At 39.5% G+C, this 22,564-nt stretch overlaps 2 protein-coding genes across 7 annotated transcripts in view; one reads left to right on the plus strand and one right to left on the minus strand.

Annotated features, from left to right (window-relative positions):
• LOC138762006 (uncharacterized) overlaps positions 1 to 13,807 on the plus strand; it is a 38,966-nt gene extending 25,159 nt beyond the window's left edge. For 2 of the 3 annotated variants that reach the window (XM_069935133.1, XM_069935134.1), the window contains 2 exons: positions 5,732 to 5,814; positions 12,978 to 13,807. In XM_069935133.1, the coding sequence (XP_069791234.1) occupies positions 5,732 to 5,814; positions 12,978 to 13,420 (526 nt within the window). In that variant the 3' untranslated portion in view covers positions 13,421 to 13,807. Of the gene's footprint in view, positions 1 to 5,731; positions 5,815 to 7,274 lie in introns of all 3 variants that reach the window. The other variant, XR_011356708.1, reaches the window with a different exon arrangement.
• Positions 1 to 22,564, minus strand: part of thsd7ba (thrombospondin, type I, domain containing 7Ba) — a 1,034,072-nt gene that overhangs the window by 345,942 nt on the left and 665,566 nt on the right. For all 4 annotated transcript variants that reach the window (XM_069935130.1, XM_069935128.1, XM_069935129.1 and 1 more), the window contains 2 exons: positions 17,183 to 17,417; positions 8,914 to 9,029 (listed from right to left, as the gene is read on the minus strand). In XM_069935130.1, coding sequence (XP_069791231.1) covers positions 8,914 to 9,029; positions 17,183 to 17,417 — 351 coding nt within the window. The remainder of the gene's footprint in view (positions 1 to 8,913; positions 9,030 to 17,182; positions 17,418 to 22,564) is intronic.

Here is a 22,564-nt window from a genome sequence, read left to right on the forward strand (position 1 = left end):
AAGTCTACTTTTTGTTATCCGGCAGTGTTGAAGATGATTTGTGGAGACTTTCAATCTCGGTTTTTTGAGAATGACTATGAAGCAATGAGTTTTGCTGACTCGTTTCCAGATGTAAGAGGACAAAGACGTAGCCCACCATTGTCTCCTAAAGAAGAATCTGGTTGTTCTGGAAATGGAAGAAACAGCAGAAATGAGAGAAATGGGAATGGAAAGAGTCCGTTTCCTTGAAATGGGGTTGCCAAGTCTGGAATTTCTTGGATGAAAAGAAGAACTTTTTTATTTTTATTTTCTTTTTATGTCATTATGATATCTTGTTGTTATTCTTTGTTTGGCTGGGGAGGGAGAAATTTGCTCTATGTTCTACTAGTCATCAGCCACTGGTGGGTGAGCCACACCCAACTTTTGTTTAGGGATTACTACCATTTGGTAGTTTTTTTGTTTTTTTTTTCTTTTTTTCTTTTTTTTAATTTTCATTTTATTTAGACTTTAATTTGTGGGTTTTTTTTCTCCTATTGGAGGGCCTATTTACGTTAATCTGAGTCTTTATATATTGATATTATTAGTTTTTAGTAATATTAGTGGATATGTCAAAGTTGAAGTTTGCTACTTTTAATGTTCGGGGTTTAAACAGTCCAATTAAGCATAAGCGTAATTTTATCAAGTTCGATCTTTGGTAAAACGTGTTCGGTAGAGATATGATTTTACCTGAAATGATTAAATTTGAGACTTTTGGCATAATGAGAGGAAATATTTTTTAATAATGGAAAAAAATTACATATGTTTCATGGATAATTATAGTTTTTCTTTATTAATAGGTGGTTGTTATATTCAGAATATTTACATTTTGATTTATATTGACTAGATTTTAATATGTATGCTTTACTTTTCTTTATTTTTTTCTTTTTTCTTTATGGCTCTCCTTAGGAGAGTTGTTTGAAAGGGGGGGGGGGTTTCTTTCCTTTATTTTCTTTCTTCTTTTTAATATATATAAAAAAATAACATTCATGCTTTGTTTATTGTTATATATGTTACTTATTATCTGTATTTTGAATGAATAATTAAAGTTTAAAAAAAACAATGCATCCACTATTTCATGGGCTACTTCCTTTAGTACTCTGGGATGCAGATCATCTGGCCCTGGGGACTTGTCTACCTTTAATCCCTTCAATTTATCCAACACAACCTCATAACTTACACTTATTTTCCACAGTCCTTCTGTCACATTATCCCCATGGTCCCCTATTATTTCCTGAAGATTATTCATATTTTTCCTACTGAAGACCAAACTAAAGTAGTTATTTAATTGGTCTGGCATGTCCTTGTTCCCCATGACCAATTCACCTGTTTCTGACTGCAAGGGACCCACATTTGTCTTTACTAGTCTCTTTGTCTTTACATATGTATAAAAACTTTTGCAGTCATTTTTTATGTTCCCTGCCAACATTCTCTCATAATCTCTTTTGCCTTTCCTGATGAATCCCTTTGTCTTCCTCTGTAGAACTCTGAATTTCTCCCAATCCTCTGGTATTCTGTCTTTCCTGGCTAGTCTATACACTTCCTCTTTACACTTGATACTCTCCCTGATTTCCCTTGTTATCCAAGGATCTACTACCCTCCTTGAGTTATTCTTTTTCCAAACTGGGATGAACAAACGCTGTATTTCATCCAGGTGATCCTTAAATGCTTGCCATTGCCTTTCTACAGTTAATCCTTTAAGTAACATTTGCCAATCTAACTTAATCAATTCACGTCTCATACCCTCAAAGTCACCCTTCTTTAAGATCAGAACCTGAGTTACAGAATTAACTCTGTCACTTTCCATCCCAATGTAAAATTCCATCATATTGTGGTCACTCTTGCCCAAAGGGCTTCGCACAACAAGATTGTTAATTAACCCTTCCTCATTACTCAGAATCCAGTCTAGAATGACCCGTTCCCTTGTTGGTTCTTAAACATACTGGGTTAGAAAATTATCCTGTGTACCTTCTAAGAAATCATCTTCATCAGTACCCTTACCAATTTGATTCATCCAGTCTATATGGAGATTAAAGTCACCCATTATAACTGCCTTGCCTTTGTTGCACGCATTTCCAATTTTCTGTATAATGCCATCCCCAACCTCTCTACTACTGTTAGGTGGTCTATATACAACTCCCACTAACGTCTTCTGCCCCCTTGCATTTTGCAGCTCTACCCATATTGATTCCACATCATTCAAGCTAACATCCTTCCTTTCTATTGCTTTTAACTCCTCTCTAACCAACAATGCTACCCCACCTCCTTTTCCTTTCTGTCTGTCCCTCCTGAATATTGAAAATCCATGAATGTTAAACTCCCAGGCTTGGTCCCCTTGAAGCCATGTCTCTGTGATCCCAACTATATCATAGTCATTTACAGCTATCTGCACATTCAAATCATCCACCTTATTACGAATACTCCTTGCATTAAGACACAAGGCATTCAAGCTTTTTTTTTAACCAGAGCCTTAACCCTATCACCATTATGCTGTAAAGTGGCCCTTTTACATTTTTGCCCTGAGGTTACCTGCCTGCCTCTTTTGCTTTTCACCCTCCTATCTCTGACTTCTTCCCTCATGCTAAACCCCTCTGTCTCTACTCCTGATCCCATCCCCCTGTCACATTAGTTTAAACCTTCCTCAACAGCACTACCAAACACTCTCCCGAAGGCATTGATTCCGGCCTTACCTAGATGGAGACCATCCTGTTTGAACTGATCCCATCTGCCCCAGAACTGATTCCAATGCCCCAAGAATCTGAACCCTTCCTTCCTACACCACTGTTCAAACCACATATTCATTCTATCTATCCTGCAATTCCTACTCTGACTAGCTCATGCCACTGGCAATAATCCAGAGATTATTACCCTAGAGGTCCTACTCCTTAACTTCCTTCCAAGCTCCTTGAATTTTGCTTGTAGGACCTCATCCCGCTTTTTTCCTACGTCGTTGATACCAACATGGACCACGACAGTTGGCTGTTCACCCTCCCCATCCAGAATGCCCTGCAGCAGCTCCATGATATCCCTGACCCTTGCACCCAGGAGGCAACACACCAACCGGGAGCCACAGAAGCTCCTGTCTATTCCCCTTACAATTGAATCCCCTATGACTATTGTCCTACCACTCTTTTTCTGGCCCTCTTGCACAGCAGAGCCACTCACAGTGCCCTAATCCTGGCAACTGCTGCCTTCTCCTGATGGGCCATCTCCCCCAACAACATCCAAAGCGGAATATCTGTTTTTCAGGGAGATGAACACAGGAGACTCCTGGATTACGTCCTGTTCTTACTCTTACCCTTTGTCACCCAGTCCCTATCTCCCTCAACTCTATGAAGCTGTGGTGTGACCAACTCGCTAAAGGTCCTGTCCACCAAATCCTCAGCATCCCAGATGCTCCAGAATGGGTCCATGCACAGCTCCAGTGCCATCATGTGGTCAATCAAGAGCTGCAGTTGAACACACTTCCTGAACACGTAGTTCGCAGGGACATTATCAGTCACCCTGAGTTCCCACATAGCACAAGATTAGTTTGTAAACTATTACATCCTGGTTAAAAAAAAACATCAATCAAACTAGTACAGAGCATTTTAATTGGTCTCATGCAAAATTGGATGTTGGATTATGGGGAAGGAGCTACTTGCCAGGTGAGTTTGTGAATCCAAGTCCAAGCACAATGCTCTATGATCTGGCTAGTTATATTGATCGCCTTCGGGAAAACATGAAATTACTCATACTTACTCCTATGCAGAAGGAATCATCTGCAGGGTATGTGCCAAACTATTTAAAATGCTGTACTCCTCTATTCCTTCAGCATGATGCTGTTTGCAAACCACTTCAGCACATACATGATGGTCCTTTTCAGGTCTTAGGACGCCACACAAAGATTTTTGTAATCAACAGGAATGAGAAAGCTGACATGGTCTCTGTCGACAGATTAAAGCCGATACATATCGACGGTCCATATTCTGCTTGGGCCAGAATCAGAAGACAGCTCACACCCTTGTCAGCTGGTCTGTGCATTTCCTGACTTGCACTATCGTACTCGGTTGGGCCGAACTCTCAGCCCTCCAGACTGTTACGTAGTGGGACAGTTTGATTCAGGTGCCTCTTTGCATGGCTTGGAGGCTGTGTGGGGGGGGGGGGGGGGGGGTGGGGGGTGGGCAGTTACAGGAGTAGCAGATTAATAGCATCAAGATCACTTGTGTGATGGTGATCCAATGAGAAGGTCAGAGGTTTGGATGGGTGATGTTTGGGAAGAAAAGGAATGCATTGTTGTGTCTAGTGGTGAATAAAGAAAGTCCAACTTCATAGTGTGCTGGAAAAAAACAAGCTTAGTTTGTAAGCTTTTATAAATCATTGCTGTTGCAATCCCCCTTTTCCTCCATATTCTAAGAATTTTGCCATTAACCTTGTTCTCTATGTTGTGGTTCAATCTACCAAAGTGTAATCACTTCACACTTTGAGGGAAACAAAAAATCTGCAAATGCTGAAGTTCTAAGGGTAGTACACAAATGTGCTGGAGAAACTCAGTCGGTCACACATGCAGTATCCAGATAAAGCAAAAAGTTGTCAACATTTTGGGCCTGAGCCCTTCTTCAGGAGTGCTGAAAATCAGCAGACACTGGAATAAAATGGTGGGGAAGGAGAGGAGAAAGGGGAGGAACATAAGCCAACAGGAGATTGGTAGATACAGGTGGGAAGGTGAAGAAATGAAAAATGAGAAGTGATGGGGAGAAGGCAAAGGGCTAAGAAGCATAGCTCTCTGTTAGGAAAAAGGGTGGAGGAACAGACAGATGGTTGAGGAAAAGAGAGAGACTATTGGAGGGTTTTAGTGGAAATTAGAGAAGTCGGTATTAATGCCATCTGGTTAAGGATTGCTGAGGCCATGAACAAACATGTCAGTGTGGCAATGGGTTGTGGAATTAAAGTGGTTGAATGACACAGAATGATATATTGGATGCAGAGAAGTGTGGTAGGTGAGAAGCAGAGGAACCTTGTCCTTGTGGCATTTATGGGGAAAGGGGGCCAGGGCAGATGTACAGGAAATGTGGTTGAGGGCTGAGTTAATGAGTTAATTTCAGTGGAGGGGAAGTCACATTTTCTGAGGAAGGAGGACATCGCAGATGTTCTGGAATGGAAAGCCCCATTCTGGGAGCAAATGCGGTGGAGACAGAGGAATTGAAATGAAGGAATAGAATTCTGACTGGAGAATTCACTAATGAGATGATGTGAAGTCAAGGTATCTGTGGAACTCAAAGGGTTGTAGAAAATCTCTCCAGATAGTTTGTCTCTCGAGATAGAAAGATCAAGAAAGAGGAGACAGTTACTGGTGATGAACTGGTATTTGACGTCAGGGTGGAAGTTGGCAGGAAAGCTGATAAAATTGAAAAGCTCATCATGAGTGCAGGAGGCAGCATCAAGGTAGTTATCAGTTAATGGAGACATTAATGAGCCTTGTCTGTGTAAGCTTGTTGCATGGATTGATCCACATATCCAACGAAAGGACAGACACTTTTCTGGATTGAATGCAACCCAAATCCTGTCTTTATCCCATTGTAGTCTACAACAATGCCTTGCACTATCCACAACACTTCCAAATTTACTAACCCATCATTCCACTACCATAGCCAAGTCATTTATAAGGATCATACACCACTGGTCACTGACCTCCAGTCAAAATATGTTCTAACCCTAACCTTCTAAATCCTTGCAGCCAAGTTTCTTTGGATCTGATGCCTCAAGACTGTTTGTTCATGTTGCAACTGTTAAGAGCCATCATAGCAGAAATTTGTGAAGGCAAGTAAGAGTTTTTTGTTTGTGCATGTTTTCTTAATATGCAAGCAACATACAGTACAGCTCACATGATCTGCAATTATATCACAAGAAATAGGAGCAGAAATAGGCCATCTGGCCCATCAACTTAAAGGATAACAGCTCCAATGCCATATTTGGAGGCAATGCTAGAAAGTCTCTGGTCAATTTGTGTATTTTAACAAGGCTTACCTTACACTTACTGTACATTCATATAGTGCCACTCTTTCCCAATGCCTTGCTTCATCCTTGCTCTGTGTTGAGGACTGGAAGGCAGTACCATTCACCATTCATTAATTCAGTCATAATTAAGAACCAACTTTTTCTTTGGCTTGGCTTCGCGGACGAAGATTTATGGAGGGGGTAAATGTCCACGTCAGCTGCAGGCTCGTTTGTGGCTGACAAGTCCAATGCGGGACAGGCAGACACGGTTGCAGCGGTTGCAGGGGAAAATTGGTTGGTTGGGGTTGGGTGTTGGGTTTTTCCTCCTTTGCCTTTTGTCAGTGAGGTGGGCTCTGCGGTCTTCTTCAAAGGAGGTTACCAGCAAGCCAATTGTACAAAATCACAACCTCTAATATGAACATAGAATTACAAAGATCAGTACAGCCCTTCAGCTGTGCTGACCTATATAAACCTACTCAGCAATCTAAACCTTCCCTCTCTCACTCCCATAACCCTCTATTTTTCTTGTGCCTGCCAAGAGCCTTTTAAATGTCCCCATTGTACCAGCGTCCACCATGACTTCTGGAAATACATTCCAAGCACCCACAATTCTCTGTGTAAAAAAAATTACCCATGACATCTCCCCTAAAATTTCCCCACCCCCCCACCCCTCACCTTATACACATGTCCTCTGGTGTTTGCTACCCTCACCCTCAGAAAAAAGGTGTTGGCTGTCTATCTTATCTCTTCCTCTTCCAGACCTCTATTAAGACTCTTCTTCTTCACTACAAAGAGAAATGTGTTAGCTCTATTAACTTTGCCTCATATGATACATTATCCAATCCAGGCAGCATCCTAGTAAATTTCCTCTGCACCCTCTCCAAAGCTCTAGATCCTTCCTATAATGAGGCGACCAGAACAAAATACCATATTTCAAGTGTGGTCTAACCAAATTTGTAGAGTTGCAACATTACCTCATGTTGCTTCAACTCAATCCCCCGACTAATGAAGGCCAGCATACTGTAAGCCTTCTTCACTACCCTATTAACCTGCATGGCAACCTTGAGAGATCTATGGACTTAGACCTCTGATAAGAACCCTCCCATTAACCATGTACACCGCCTTCAAGTTCAACCTTCCAAAATGCATCACTTCACATTTATCTGGATTGAACTCCATCTGCCACTTCTCCACTCAATTCTGCAGCCTGTCTGTATCCTGTTGCATATGGCATTCTCTCAAAATACATTAGTCGCACAACATTATTTTTTGCTCCCATACAGAAATCAGATGAAGAAAGTTTACCATCTACTTTGTCGGTATCAACTTTGATGATATGGAAACTATGGAAAATGGAAGGCATATTTGGAAATGCTGATGTGGAAATGGATATAGTAGTCCAGATGTGAAGACAGGGAATTTGCTTTTCCTCCTCTACACTGGGGAAACCAAGCACAAAGGAGGGCACGTTGCACCCATCTTAACTCAGCACTGAGTTCAACAATTTAAACATAAATTAGCAATTCCAGCCTTTGTAGCTCATATTACCTGCAGTCTATTTTCAATTTCCAATGATTTCAGATCATTGTTTGTATTTGCCTGTCTACACTCATCAAGACATATTTTCTATTATTTATTTTATTCTATTATTATCTTCTCCCTTTCTATCCTAGAGAAACACAAAACTCTGCATATGCTGTGGTTGTAGCAAAAACACAAAAATGCTGCAGGAACTCCACAGGTCTTGCATTGTCCTTAGGTGGTAAAGATATATAAGCAACGCTTCTGGCCTGAGCCCTTCTTCGAGGTGTGAGCAAAGAGCAGATACCTGAATAAAAGGGGAAAAGGGAAGAAAGGGCAGGCCACAAACTGAAAATGGTAATTGGACATGGACAGGAGAGGAAAGGTGAGAATTGATTGGGGGGAGGGGTGGCTCTGTCAACACAAGAGCTGGAGGAAAGGAGTCAAAATGGAAGGGAAAGAGAGAGAGAGAGAGAGAATTGGAAGAAAGAAGAACTCAGGATAGAGGAAGGGGAGAGATTATGGGGGATCTAATGGAAACTTGAGAAGTTGATGTTAATGCCATCTGATTACAAGGTGCTAAGATGGAATATGAGGTGATGTTCCTTCAATTGTCCAGATGGAACATGTATTACCTAGTCTGTCCTCCATCCCTTTGCACTCCCTACAGATCTTTCTTTAAGTTCTCTCTGTCCCTGGCCCTTTCTTCCCTGCTTCTTGAAACTTTTAACTGGTTTTCATTCCTGATAAAAGTTTTGAGGCAGCTTACTACCACCTTCAGATAGACACCACTAATTCAGCAATGAATCTAGCAATAGCCGTGGAACGTAATGAGATGAATGGGAAAGCCAATTTTTATTAAGGGATTAGCTCAGTGTTTCTGTTTGGTTTTCTTACCAGTGACACTAAAATTAAAAAAAAAGTTCTTAAATAAGTTGAAATATTCATTTTGGTTACTGCCCTGCAGGTATTTTCTGTTTTATTTCATATTTGCATCATTAGTGGTATTTTGCATTTGGATACAAGTCTGACTAACTTCACCTCAAAAGAAAAGTATGAAAAAAAATATAGCAGGAATGTCATATTTCTCTGAATGATGTAATAATGCAAGTCTTCCAACCTTTCAAAATTAGGTTGAAGGAATTATTGAAAGACTTTCCTCAATGCACTCAGAAAATTTAAGTAATATTATTGGCAGTAATGTCACTTTATAAAAATGCAGTTCTAATTAAAAGCATTAGCCACGTTCACCACAACTCATCCACTTCCACATTCAGCTTCTCTGGAACGTAACTTGAGTGGAAGTGTGATTTGGGAGGAGATTGATTCACAAGAACGCCCTTCAATTATTTTTAATGAATCAATCAATAACACTAAAGATAATTTCTTCAAAATAATTACCTTGCTCACATGTGGTGGGACAAGATGTCCACTCACTGAAAGGGGTGGCAATGCAATCCTTTTTACATGGCAAAAGGCAAGGTTGAAGAGTTTTGGGCCGTAATGATTCAGGACACCTGAAAGCAGTGGGAAAGAGGAGAAATGAGGAAATATTGTTTCAAAGATCAGACGTAAAAGATACAACAAAGTTCAAAGCAATCATCTTTAAAAGATCATTTCTTTCAAGGATGAGAATGACATGCAAGGTTAAGACAGACAGTCCCCTGAGCCTACGAAAACATTGAATAAAATCAGGTCAATCCTGTGTCTCATCCACTTTACAAGCTGATCTGAGCTACTTTGATTCTCTTCATATTCAAAATTATATTGATTTCACTATTAAATAATCTTATTGAATAAACATTCACAATCCCAATCAATGGTGGTGAATTGCATAGATTTATAAATCTCTGCCAAGAAACATTATCTTAGCCATAAATGCCCAATCCATTACTCAATGTTCATTGTTTTTAAGTTATTTTAGACTCCTGAGCTATGGGTGATACAAGCTTTCAAAAGGCACCTTATCCAAGTTAATTCTGCACATTAATCACATAACATCGTTTAAGGCACGTGCTCATACATTTCAGATCATTGTTCAATTTAAAATCCAATAATGACTAACAAACACTTTTCTAAACCACAATGTTCCTATATTGTGTTATTGTTAAAAGAGATGTTACTGTTCATTAAGCATACAGGATGGCTTTTTGAAGCAGCTTGTCGATAAGCCTACCAGGGGATCGGCAGTTTCGGATTAGGTGATGTGCAATGAGCCTGAGGTGATTAGGAAATTAAAGATAATGGAAACCTTGCAAAGTAGTGATCATAATATGATAAAGTTCTGTTTCAAATTTGAAAAGGAAAAGCTGATATCAGGTGTGTCAATATTTCAATGGAACAAAGGAAATTAGAGTGGTGTGAGAGAGGAACTGGCCCAAGTTGACTGGAAAAGTAAGGTAGATGGAGGGATGGCAGAGCAGAATTGGATGATATTTCTACAAGAAATAAGGAAAATGCAGGGTAGATATATTCCAAGAAAAAATAAAATTATGAATGGAAAAATGTCACAAATGTGGGTAACAAGAGAGGTTAAGGCTAAAATAAAAACAAAAGAGAGGGCATACAAGGAAGCAAAAATTAGTGGGAAAACAGGACTGGGAAGCTGTAAAAACTTATAAAAAGAGACAAAGGAAGTCATTAGGAAATAAAAGATGCATTATGAAAGTTGGAAAATAATATACAAAAGGATAGTAAGAGGTTTTATTTAAAGTAAAAGAGAGAGAGATAGATACAAGACCAAATGAAAATAATGCTGGAGAAATTATAATGGGTAACAAAGAGATGGCAGAGGAACAAAATGAGTATTTTGTGTCAGTCTTCACTGAGGAAGACCATAGCAATATACCTGATAGTCAGAGGTCTCAGGGAATAGAATTAAGTACAGTCAGGATTACTAGAGTAAGATGAATGAACTAAAGATAATTAAGTCTCCTAGACCAGATGAGGTGCACCCACAGGTCCTGAAGGAGATGGCTTTGGAAATTGCAGAGGCATTGGGATTGATTTTCCAGAAATTAATAGTCTCTGACATGGTTCGGGAGGATTGGAAGGTCGCAAATGTAGTTCTGTTGTTTAAGAAAGAAGGAAGGCAGGGAAAAAGGAAATTATAAGCATATTAGTCTGACATCAGTAGATGTAAAATTATTGGAGTTGATCCTCAAGGAGAAGGATATGAAATACCTCGAGGTCCATGGCATGATAGGTCCAAGCCAGCATGGTTTCATGAAGGGAAGGTCCTGCCTGCCTAATGGAATTTTTTTGAGGATATCTCAAGTAGGATGGATAAGGGAGAAGCTGTAGATATTGTATATTTGGATTTTCAAAAGACCTTTGACAAGGTGCCGCATAAGAGGCTGCTTAATAAGATGAGAGCCCATGGAATTACAAGGAAGATATTAGGTTGGGTGGAGCATTAGCTGATAGGCATGAAGTAAAGGGTGGTAATAAAGGAATCCTCTTCTGGTTGGTTGCCGGTTACTAGTGGCGTTCCGCAGGGGTCGGTCGGTGTTGGGGCTGCTGCTTCTTTTAATGTTTATTGATGATTTAGATTATGGATTGAATGGGTTTGTGGCAAAGTTTGCAGATAACACCAAGATGGGTGGTGGAGTAGGAAGTGTTGAAGGAACCGAAAGATTGGAGAGAGACTTGGTCAGCTTAGGAGACTGGGCAAAGAAATTGCAGATGAGATACAATGTTGTGAAATGTACATTTTGGAAGAGGAAATAAACAGGCAGATTATTATTTGAATGGGGATAAAATTCAAAATTCAGAAGTGCAAAGGGACTTGGAGATTTTCGTGCAGGATAACCTGAGTGGATCAGGGTGGATCAGCAATAAAGAAACCAAATGCTATGTTGGCATTCATTTTAAGAGGAACAATGTATAAGAGTGAAGAGGTTTTGATGAGGCTCCATGGAGCACTGGTGAGACCTCATTTGGAGTACTGTGTGCAGTTTTGGGCCCTTTATCTTAGAAGAGATGTAATAATGTTGAAGAGGGTACAAAAATTTACCAGGATGATTCCTGGAATGCAAGGGCTAACATATGAGGGATGTTTAGCGGCTCTTGGACTGTATTCATTGGAGTATAGAAGAAAGAGAGGGGATCTCATAGAAACATTTTGAATGATAAAAGGAATGGTCAGAGTAGTTGTGACTAAGATGTGTCCCTTTGTGGGTGAATCCATGTCAACAGAGTGCAGTCTTAGAATTAGAAGGTACCCATTTAAAACAGAGATGGAGAATTGTTTTCAGCCAGAGGGTGGCAGATTTGTGGAATTCGTTGCCACATACAGCTGTGGAGGCCCGATCACTGGGGGAGTTTAAGGGGGAAGCTGATAGGTATCTAATTAGTCAAAGTATCAAGGGATATGGGGAAAAGGCTGGAACTTAGAACTAGATGTGAGAACAGTTTAGCTCAGGGTGGATTTGTGGAGAAGACTCGATGGGCCAAATGGCCTACTTTTGCTCCTTTATACTGTGATGTTGTGAAGCAGGCAGATATTGTCCTGGAGGAAAGCTTCAAATTGGGGACAAGGACTATGCATCCCAGTGAGTGCATAAGAGTAATTGATGTGAATGATGCCCACAGCAATGCCAGTAATGTCCCATTTCTGATTATAAATTACATATTTGAGAATGGAAAATTAACTGGAGTACCATCATTGACCAAAAACAAACATTAAACTGAGATTGTGCTTCATGTTAGATCAAAAGACCAGCAAATTGAACTGATCTTCACTAATGCTTAGTGATACAACAATTCAGTGCTTTAAATAGAAAAATAACTGCAGATCCTAGAAATGTGTGAAACAAGAAGAAAGTTCTGGAAGTAATCTGCGGGTGGACACCATCTGTGGAGAGAAACAAAGTTAACATTTTCAAGTCAGTGATCTTTCATTGAAACTGGAGTGAGTGTTGTGTTGCAGAGAAGGAGAAAGGGCAGAGAGAAGAATGTAAATGGCTTTGAAAGGATAAAGATAAAGAAAGACTGAATAACACAAGTAGTTGAGGTGCCAGTGGAAGGAAAAGGATAAAGACTAGTTAATCACAGCTAATAGGTCTGGAAGAAATCTAAAGAACAGAAGGCAAATTGCAGCAGAGGAGAGAAAAAAGCCGCTGCGACAGTGAGACAGAAAAAAAAAACTGCAGCTGCGAAAAACCTGAAAGAAAACAAAAAAATGGAAATACTCAGCAAGTTCGGCAGCATCCATGGAAAGAGAAAATCAACTTCAATGTTGCAGGTTGATCAAACTTCATCAGCTAGGATACAAACTCAATGCATTGTCAGACCACCAGATTTAACTGAAGCAACGTGAGAAATTAGACTTGATATGGTTATAGAACACTCCTTGGAAGCTCACTTCACACTACCATTCTCAACATAAACTTTAGAACAAGAGTCATTTTGTTTCAATCTTGTTAAACATTAAATGTTCTAAAAAATGTTAATTCTCACTGTAGTCCTTTATAGTTACACTGGTATCTCATTGGCGGAGACATCGCGGCAACTCAGGCATCTTGGGAGACCAAAAAATGGCTTGCGCTCTCACCAAGGCGATGCCAGGGCAACAACCAATTCACCCGGAAGTCATGGCGATGTCTCCACAACGTCGCTGCAACATCGCCGCAACGTCTCTTCGGTCTCTGACAGGTCTCGGAGACATCGCAGAGACGTTTCCCCAGTCATGGACAAAATTAGTCTCCATGACATTGCCGCAACTGATGGAAATGTCACGGAGACCCGCTGGAAAATGGAAAAAGTCTCCAAAAAAAATCGAGCATGTCTGAATTTCCCGCGACTCCCCGGAGACCTGGCTAGTCTTCAGGAGACGTCGCAGAGATGTCTCCGCAACCAGTGGAGACTCGAGTCGCCACCAGGTCACCACCAGTCTCCAGGCCAATGAGATAGGCCCTTTAGGCATTCATCTATTGTCCTCAATCAGAAATTGACTTAAATATTCTTTGTTCATTTATTAACATCATTTATTTTTAATAAGGGCAATTAAATAGCAAGACTTGACAAAATCTGAGTGCATTTATAAGCTAAAATGTGGCTCTTTGTCGAAGGGAATGACAACAATTTGAAAGCTATTCTTTAATATCTCATTACATTGTATAAAGTAATTATTGTTCCTGATGTTCAAATCATTTAGATGCATCAGCTTGATTAAAAGATTGGTCATCATGTTTAATATGCTATCCATTAGTGTTACTTTGGTTTTATTTCCCTTTTGATTGTCTCTGTAAATTAAATAAAAAAGTTTCCAATTTCTGTGTCACAGAAATAAAAGTTTCATGGATTAAATTTAATTATCTATTTTTCATGGAAAGAAATATAATGTGATTAAGTCACTCGTGTTTTTATTTAAAAATTATTTATTAGTGTGCTTAAAAGTACCATTCAATTATGTTGCTAAAGCATATAATTGGATAAAACTATTGTTTCGAGCCCAGAGGACCCCAAAACCCAGCAACCATAGAAATACACCAGGACAAATTGTTACTTAGACAAAAGTTGCTTTTAATTTTCTTTAAACATAAAACCAGGATCAAACTTTAACTTATTACTATTAATTTAACTTAACCTTCTTCTAATTCTAACCACATGTGTATGTAATGTATATATGTTCAGGAAAATTCTTTGCTTCACCAGCATCAGATGATTCTTATACTGTGCACAGAATTTAACATTTATGAATTTTCACCAGACTCTGGTGCTTCAAGGTAAATGGTTACAGCTCAGGAAGGTTCTTGTTGGTTTCAGAGAGATATATAGTTGCTCATTGGATCCTCCGATCAGTCACTTCAGTGTCATGAAGAAGAAACTTGCCCCATCATGGGTTTTCCACATGATAGCATCTTCTTCCAGATTACCGCAGAGTTCTTCTTGTTTCCCTTATTTCAGGAAAAAACACTCTAGCAAGCCATTTCCTCTTGGAAATGAAAGGATTACAAGGGTTTTGAACAGGCTGAACTCAAAACTCACAACCCGTCTTCAAAATGGGGTTTTCAACAAGTTTGCCAGCTTGCCATGTTGAAGCTTCATAAGCCACTGTAGAACTGACTTCTCCCTCTCTCTGAGAAGAATCCTGTTTTATTTCCTCTCTCTCTCTCTGCTTGTAAAAACCAGAACCCCTCCCAAGGATCCAAATCCAATCCTTGAAAGATCTTTATCAGCACTTGAGCCCAGACTTTGTTCTATTTGCACCTACTTTTAAAGTTCCTTCCAAAGCAGTTCCACTGATGCCTAAATGTCTAGCTTCAGCAAAGCTCTTGCACTTTAATGAGATGTGATGTAAGCAATCTGTTTGTGGTGACCTACACTAAACCCCCACAATCTCTCTCTTTTAAAGACATATTTATATATAATATTATATATAATATAACCCATAACACTACACTCACAATTTCAAATTAAAATATATAGTAAAACCCCTGGTATCCAGCACCTACGGAGACTGGTAGATGCTGGATAAGAGAGTTTTCTGGTCTGAGACTCACTCTTACTATGCCCACTAATACACCTGCATTAAGAATAAACAGTTTATGAGACAAAAACACAATTCTGCACTTAGACTGAACAAATGTCACTTGCACGAATGTGTAAACCTTAAAGCATTTTATTTTATTTTCAGTCACTTTCTTTGAAAACATTTAACCATCGCTGTACCTGCTTTCTCGAAGCCACCCAAAAGATGAACAACAGCATCATAATTAATGTCGCTCCCCAAGTTTACAGATAAAGCCTTATTAATATTCTTAATAATACATTAATAAAGATAAAAGTTCTTACTAAGCAGGGATAAGGAAACACTTTAAGAGAGTCACCTCAATGGCGAACAGCATCAACTAGCTCTTCAATCTGGGTGATGCCATTTTATTACAACAAAACTTTATTCAAACAAAGCATGACCAAAGCACTCCTCTCCATGAATATTTGCTCCCATTTTCACCAATGGTTTATGTGTTATTTCAGAGAACATTTACTTTTACAGTTTTAAACTTTTAAAAAATTATTATTTATTTTAATTTTGAAATGTATCTATTTTCCTTGATATTTTTGCTGTTTGCTTGAATTCCAGATAATGGGTTTTACTGTACCAGGATATGAAGGCTTCATCAAGATGTTTTCAATACAGATCTAGCATGTGAATCAATTTTTAGATGGGGTACTTTTATATTGAATAAGCAACAAATCATAGCACTTAACATGAGAGTGTTCTGTTTAGATCCCATAGTATGAAGACCAACGTCAGATGGTCTAGTTGGAAGCTTTCTATTCTTTTTCATTCATTTATTTCATTGTTTCCCAAATGGTGACTGCTTCTGCTTTTGAGAACTAAGACAGCATTCCTTTGTCGATACATTTAATGATAGCTTGGTGAATATCACTGACTGAAATATAGCTCTGTCAATTCAGTTTTCCCCTTTGTGACAGGGGAAAAACTTTTTCAAAGTTTCGAAGAAAGCTTGGGCGGTATGCCCACCAACAAATTAAACAGCAAGAATGGAATCACGCATAAAAATTTTTTTATATAAGGAAGCTGTCATGGCAATGGCACATTCGAGTATCAGCCATTAAGTAGAAAGAAAGACAGCAGAAACTGAAGAATAGTGATACAAAGAGTATGTGGCTATAAAAGTGAAATGCTTTGACTTGATGAAGCAATTACCAGAGATGAAGAAAAGTAAAGAAAGCCACAAAAGTAATGAAAGAACTAAACTGAGAGCATTTAATCAGTTCTTAATGTCACCTTTTCCAGTTTGACTTCTTTGAGATTATCACAATGTTTTACTTTCATTCTCCCATATTGTACACCATTTTTTAAACAGTAGAGAGGGGAAATCATCTCTCTCTCTCTTTTCTTTCAATGCTAATCATGTGTAGGGAATAAACACAAATGGTTGTTTGACTTTTCTGATTCTCTAAATGATGGCAATAAATCATCTTCACTTTTCAAATAAACCTTCTCAGATTAGGAACTATATGAAAACCAGAGCCGTAAACCTGTGTTCATGTATTATACTTCTTCTATTCATTTAACTTGGAAGAAAATCTGCCTGTTTTTGACAATAATTAATTCAGCAGGCAAGAGTCTTTTAGACTATCAGCTAAGATATTTTCTGGGAGTCATATTGGCAGCTCTTGAAATTAGCACATCTGATTTATTATAGCATTGAGGCTTCTGGACTCAATTTTGAACTGAGCTTACAGATTGGTTTGCACTTATCAAGCTTGTAATGTGAAAATTCTGATTGACTAAGTGCTCACAAGCAGCACTCCAGAACCCTCTTAAAAAAAAAAACAGCCCTCAGGTTAAAGTTCCTCTTTTGGAATGGAACCATGAACATTTCTTATACCCAAAACTTTGTTTTCGGGACCAATTCAGTTTAGTCCTTGGATCGCTCTGAGATCCCAATACTATGGAACAAAATGAGCTGAATGGAGTACAAAGATGCTCAAGATATCACTTAAGATCAATCTAGATGGGGAGTTCCTAACCAAGGTCCTGAGTAAATGGGTAAGATGGAAATATTGATATGTTTCCATATATTATTGATTCAAATGCAATGAGTTGTAATTATATATATATATATATATATATATCTACAATAATTATATATTTTTATTAAAATTAAACCCACTGAGAAGGAAATACTCATACCTTTTGGGAGGGACATGGCCAACTTTGTACCTTACACAGTGAACCTGTCGAATCTGGATGCCCACAGAACAGGGGTTCTCACCATTCCAACTGATTGTAGCATTGAGAGCTGTCACTAATGTATCTTCAGTGCAAGGACCCCATGGTGATGCTTCCCAATAGAACACTGTGCAGCCATGCTCATTACACGATCGCCATTCTTGCAAAGCAGTCCGAGAAGGGCATGGCTTACCACCTATAATATAAAGGAACTTGGTTAAACAATTGATGAAGACATCTTAGGAGTTGTCATTCAGTTGCTTTATTCTTGTGAATGCTAGAGTATACTATCATTGCTGCAAGTAACAATATCAACTTATTCTGCAAAAATATCTACAAGTAAAATTTAAATCTACATTCAAAAATTTATATCTGCATATCAAGAAAATGAAAAACAAATCTATTTCGTTGGTTTATTTTCCTGTTTCCTTTTATCCCTATCTAGAATATATAAGACCATATTTTCAGAAACTATCATGTGAAATAACAACATTGTTAACAACATATTTATTTTAAAGTTATGCATTTACATATTGTGTGAGCTAGTTGCACATAAAAATTACCATGAATTATTAGTTACTGATATTATAAATCACAATCAATTACAGATATGCAGTCAAATCTACAATGTGATAAATAAATATTTAAAATATCTAACAATATACATGCTAGTAAAGTTAAATACTTACCAATAAATTATATACATAATCAAATTACAAATGTGGTCATTTCTTTTAAATAGCCTAATAAGCTGTGACTCATGGGATAAAAAAATCTTTAACTATAGTTCATTCACAAAGTTATACATGTGTGGTTCAATGGAACAATATGAATATACAACAGGATACAAGAGTTTCTTTTGCACTATGTGATTTAATCACCATTATGTGATTTAATAGTTTGGAGAATCTCCTAAAATACCAAAGGTTTCACATGTCCCAAGTTTCATTTTAAAAGGTAGACATGGGTTCTTTTTACACCCTCAATTTGTTAGTGATTCACATTGATGAAAATATACATGTACTGTTCCAAACACACAATGATATAATTGATTGTCTTACACAAGTTATATCACTTCTAATGCAAAAATTATATTTGACCATGCACTAGCACAAGGCAAAAGTCAAATAGAATAAATCATGTAAATCTATAATATTCAGTCAATCAGGCAGTATCAGGAGAGAGACACAACAGTTAATAAACTTTTGTCAGAACAAGTATGTGTTCGGGAAAAGAGTAATTAACTTGATCTGAAAAATGAACTTGTCTCTCTACATTTTTCTATGGACTACACAATAATGACCTACCCTGTGAACAGAGCCAGTTGCCTCTCTCTGGCTGTCTCCAAAACAAAAGGAATTGCATATAATTATAATGATATTGTAGCGAACTGGGACGCGACATGTTCACAAGATAGCCGACAAACATGACGACCACGCAAACCCCCCGGGGGGGGGGCAATGACCTTCGTCCCAGGTGACCACCGCACGAGGGAAACAACGAGCAATGGTGGAAAAGCCGCCCAATCCGAGGCCGGCACTGCCGTGACGTCACTCCTGTTGTCAGCAGCGGGAAGAGAATAAGCAGAGCTGCCAGTGCAATAAATCAGTCTTCAACTTCGACTTCCTGAGTGTGTGTCATTCTTTTCATACTTCGCGGTAGCACGCATGCTACATTGGTGATGCTGGTAAGTCTAACCGGCAGTTGAACCCGAAGTTGATGAACCAAGCGGCCCTTCACACGGTTTCTTTGAAGCTGCCATCTTTCTGGGCATCACAGCCACACGTGTGGTTCTAACAGGCTAAGGCCCAGTTCCACCTTCAACAGATCAATGCCGATAACACAGGTTACTATTACATGGTGAGCTCGCTTGACCTGGACATGACAGCAAGGGTTGTTGACTTCCTGTAGAAGTGTCCAGAGCAAGGAGCTATTAACCCTGGATTTTCTGGCTCTCATAGCACAAGCGCACCATTGTTGCATATGGACAGTTTGGGGGACCGGGCCCCATCTGCCCTCATGAGCAAAATGCTTGACCTTGATGAGGGACATAGGCCTTGCCTGCTCTTCAAGCAGATTTTTCTGGAGCAGCTGTTCAAGGATATTTGACTCTTGCTCACCGATGAGGACTTCAACGACCCCAGGATTGTCACAGCCCAGGCAGAGTGAAGAAAATGGTGCCTTGGTGGAGCAGATCACTAGACACCATACACAGCTGGCAATAAGGCCACAGCAAACAGAGAGGCGAATGGACCCCCAACACAACAGTATTGCCCCTATCACCAATGATGGGCTGTGGGGGCCCGTTGATGCTGTCCACCCTGCGTGTTTCAGGGAAATGCCTTGAACAACCGTTGTTAATGGCTGTGGCGGTTGGCCAATGTGATAGCCTCCTCCATGTGTGGGACTCTCTGTCAGGAAAGTGCTCCTTTGTTGACACCAGTGCCAAAATAAGTGTCCTGCACCCTTAGCCTACAACACACAAACAGCAAGATGGGCCCAACACTGAAGACAGTGAAAAGCGCCACCATACAAACTTTCGGCACCCACTTCTGCATTCACAATTGCAGCTGTGGTGCAACCGTTCCTGGGAGCAGACTTCCTGTGAGCCCAATGCTTGCTGGTGGACCTTAAAGGGCGCTGTTTGGTGCACGTCAGGACTTTTCAAACAATGCCCCTGGGGGAAGTCGTTACATTTCCCCGCCCCCCCCATCTCAACTCCATTAATCTGTCCAACAGTGCATTTACGTGGATCCTAGCAAAGTTCCTTCGATCTTGGTATCACAGTTTTCCTCCACCGGACTGAAGCACAGCAGGAAACAATGAGCAACAGCAGGAACCCTGTCCAATCTGACATAATTCCTGTCGTCACCAGCGGGGAGAGAATATAAGTAGAGCTGCCAGTGCAATAAACCAGTCTTTGACTTCTTGGGTGTGTGTCATTCTTTCCACACTTTGTGGTGGCATGCATGCTACCATATCCAGTTTATTGGCATATACACCAAAATTCTTACTTGCTGAATAAGTTAAGAAGGATAAAAAAGACATCAGTCAGTGTTTAAGATCTGAACCCTTTATTGAGATCCTCATAGGATAAGTGGAAGTTCAAGTTCAAATTTACTATCATCTGCCTGTACATGTACATCCCAATGAAACAGTACACACACACACACACACACACACACACAATACACAGAACATAATAACCATTATATACATAAAGATCCAATTTAAAATAAAAACTTTTGATAATTTACTCAGTTACAGAATGTTGTTCATCGATCTCACAGGCTAAGGTAAGAAGCCATTTCCCAGCCTGGCAGACCTGAGTTTGATAATCCCTGTACCTCCTTCTTGATGGTAATGGATCAAAGATACTGTGTGCTGCATCAAAGGGGTCCTCAATAATTCTTTAAGCAGAATTTAGCACTGCTCCCGATAAATGTCGTCAATGGAAAAGGGAGACCCCATAGATCTTCTCATCTGTTTTGACGATCAGTTATATTAACTCTCGGTCCGAAGCTTTGCAGCTACCATACTGCACGATGATACAACCAGACAAGATATTTTCAATTGTACTAATCATCTATATTAGGTTAAAGATTAATAACAGACTCTGTTCTGCATTGTAGCCTGTTCTGGCTGGGATATCCTAGTTACAACTGGCCACAATGTATTACAGGTCCTTTCTTGCGGTAAGCAGCTGGCTCCATTCCCAAAGGGACTATAACATCCTGGAAGGGCCTATCCCAAAGTTTACAGATTGTTAAAGCTGTCCACAAAAATTGATTGCCATTGAATGTCTTTGATGTCAACAAGTATACAAAAATGTTCAGAAGCTTTCCAATAGTAAAGAGTTAAGCAACAGCTTTGTAAACAAAAAGCTCAGACAAACCTAAGAATGATTAAATAAATAGCTAATCTGACTTGAAACAAATTATTAGATTGACATCATTAGATCCTTCCCGCTAATACCAATTAGATTCCTCTACTTGTGCTGGTTTTAACAGGATGGGCATAATCTCCCAATCTGACAGTTGGGATACCTGCAGATGTTCTTCCTGCTTCATTGGAGTCCAAGAGAAGTCAATTGACTCATGTCAGGAACAGCCCATACCACAGGCAGCACAGTAAATGAAGCTGGCTTAAGCCTGCAAAAATGCAGCACTTTGAAGATGTTGAGAAACCCACCCAAGAAACCCACCCAAGTTCAATAAATAGTCTGCCTCCTTGGGGAGGAAAATCTGCCTCATGAAGTTGCATTAAGGACTTTTCTTGATGGAACAGAAGGAGGAAACAAAATAACTTAGGGAATACAAATATAAAGCTATTTTTAAATCTTGTTTTGAGTTCCCAAACTTTTTTTTCCAGTTCAAGATTCTTTAATGTTATGTAATAGTAGAGAACACGTAATATTTTCCATTAATGTCACCCAGTGCCCCTCGCAGTACAAGAAAGAGAAAGAGAAGCAAAAGAGTGTTCCTTCAATGTCACTGTGTCTGTGGATTCTCCTCCAATGCACCCATAGCCTCATCGAGCTCCAGATCCAAACTTCCGACATAATCGGAAAGCTTTCAGTGCCCAAGGCCTTTCGGGAGACCCTCTTGCCTTCAGCACCCTCTCATATTCCGACTCCAATTCCTGGTTCCTACGAGCCTGTCTCCAGCAGCCCACGCCCTATGCAAGTCCCCCAACTGCAATTTGCCCGCAGCCTGTGTGGGTCCCTCAGCTATTGAGCCCCTTGCTGGCTTGTGCTACGGTCACCTTCCCTGAAGGGTCATCTCCTCTACTACTTCTTCTCAACAGGGGTTGTTCTTTCTGTTTCTGGGCCCTGTGCTGGTCCGCTGCTGCCCAGGAGTATGCAACCCCTTGTGGCTACTGTATTAGTCGAGAATTTGTACTGTATTAATCTAGAATTTATGAAGTATTTCACTATATAAGGAATGATATTATTTTGTTTTGGACATTGATTAATTTGAAGTGCCCCTATGTAGTTTGTAAACTATTATATTTTTCTTTCCATTTGCAAAGGAAGTATATTAATTACAACTACAAACTCTTTATTTAGCAGAGAATGAACTCTTACCAGTTTCTTGTTGTGAAGAAGAAAATGTTTGGCTCAACTATTGTCATTCATTTTGATGAATAGCCAGGTACAAAAAAAATCTTTAAAAGCAATAATGTTACTGCAAGGAACTTCTGCTTTTATTTTTGAAAACATTATATCGTGCTAACCAGTTTGCTCAGATCGCACTGTAACAATGCACTGACACTCCAAAGACTTGTTAGATTAGGAAGCCTCACTGTAAGTAAACCATTTGTGCGCATGAACAATTGTTTTCT

Source organism: Narcine bancroftii, chromosome 4, assembly GCF_036971445.1.
Source record: "Narcine bancroftii isolate sNarBan1 chromosome 4, sNarBan1.hap1, whole genome shotgun sequence".
NCBI lineage: Eukaryota > Metazoa > Chordata > Chondrichthyes > Torpediniformes > Narcinidae > Narcine > Narcine bancroftii.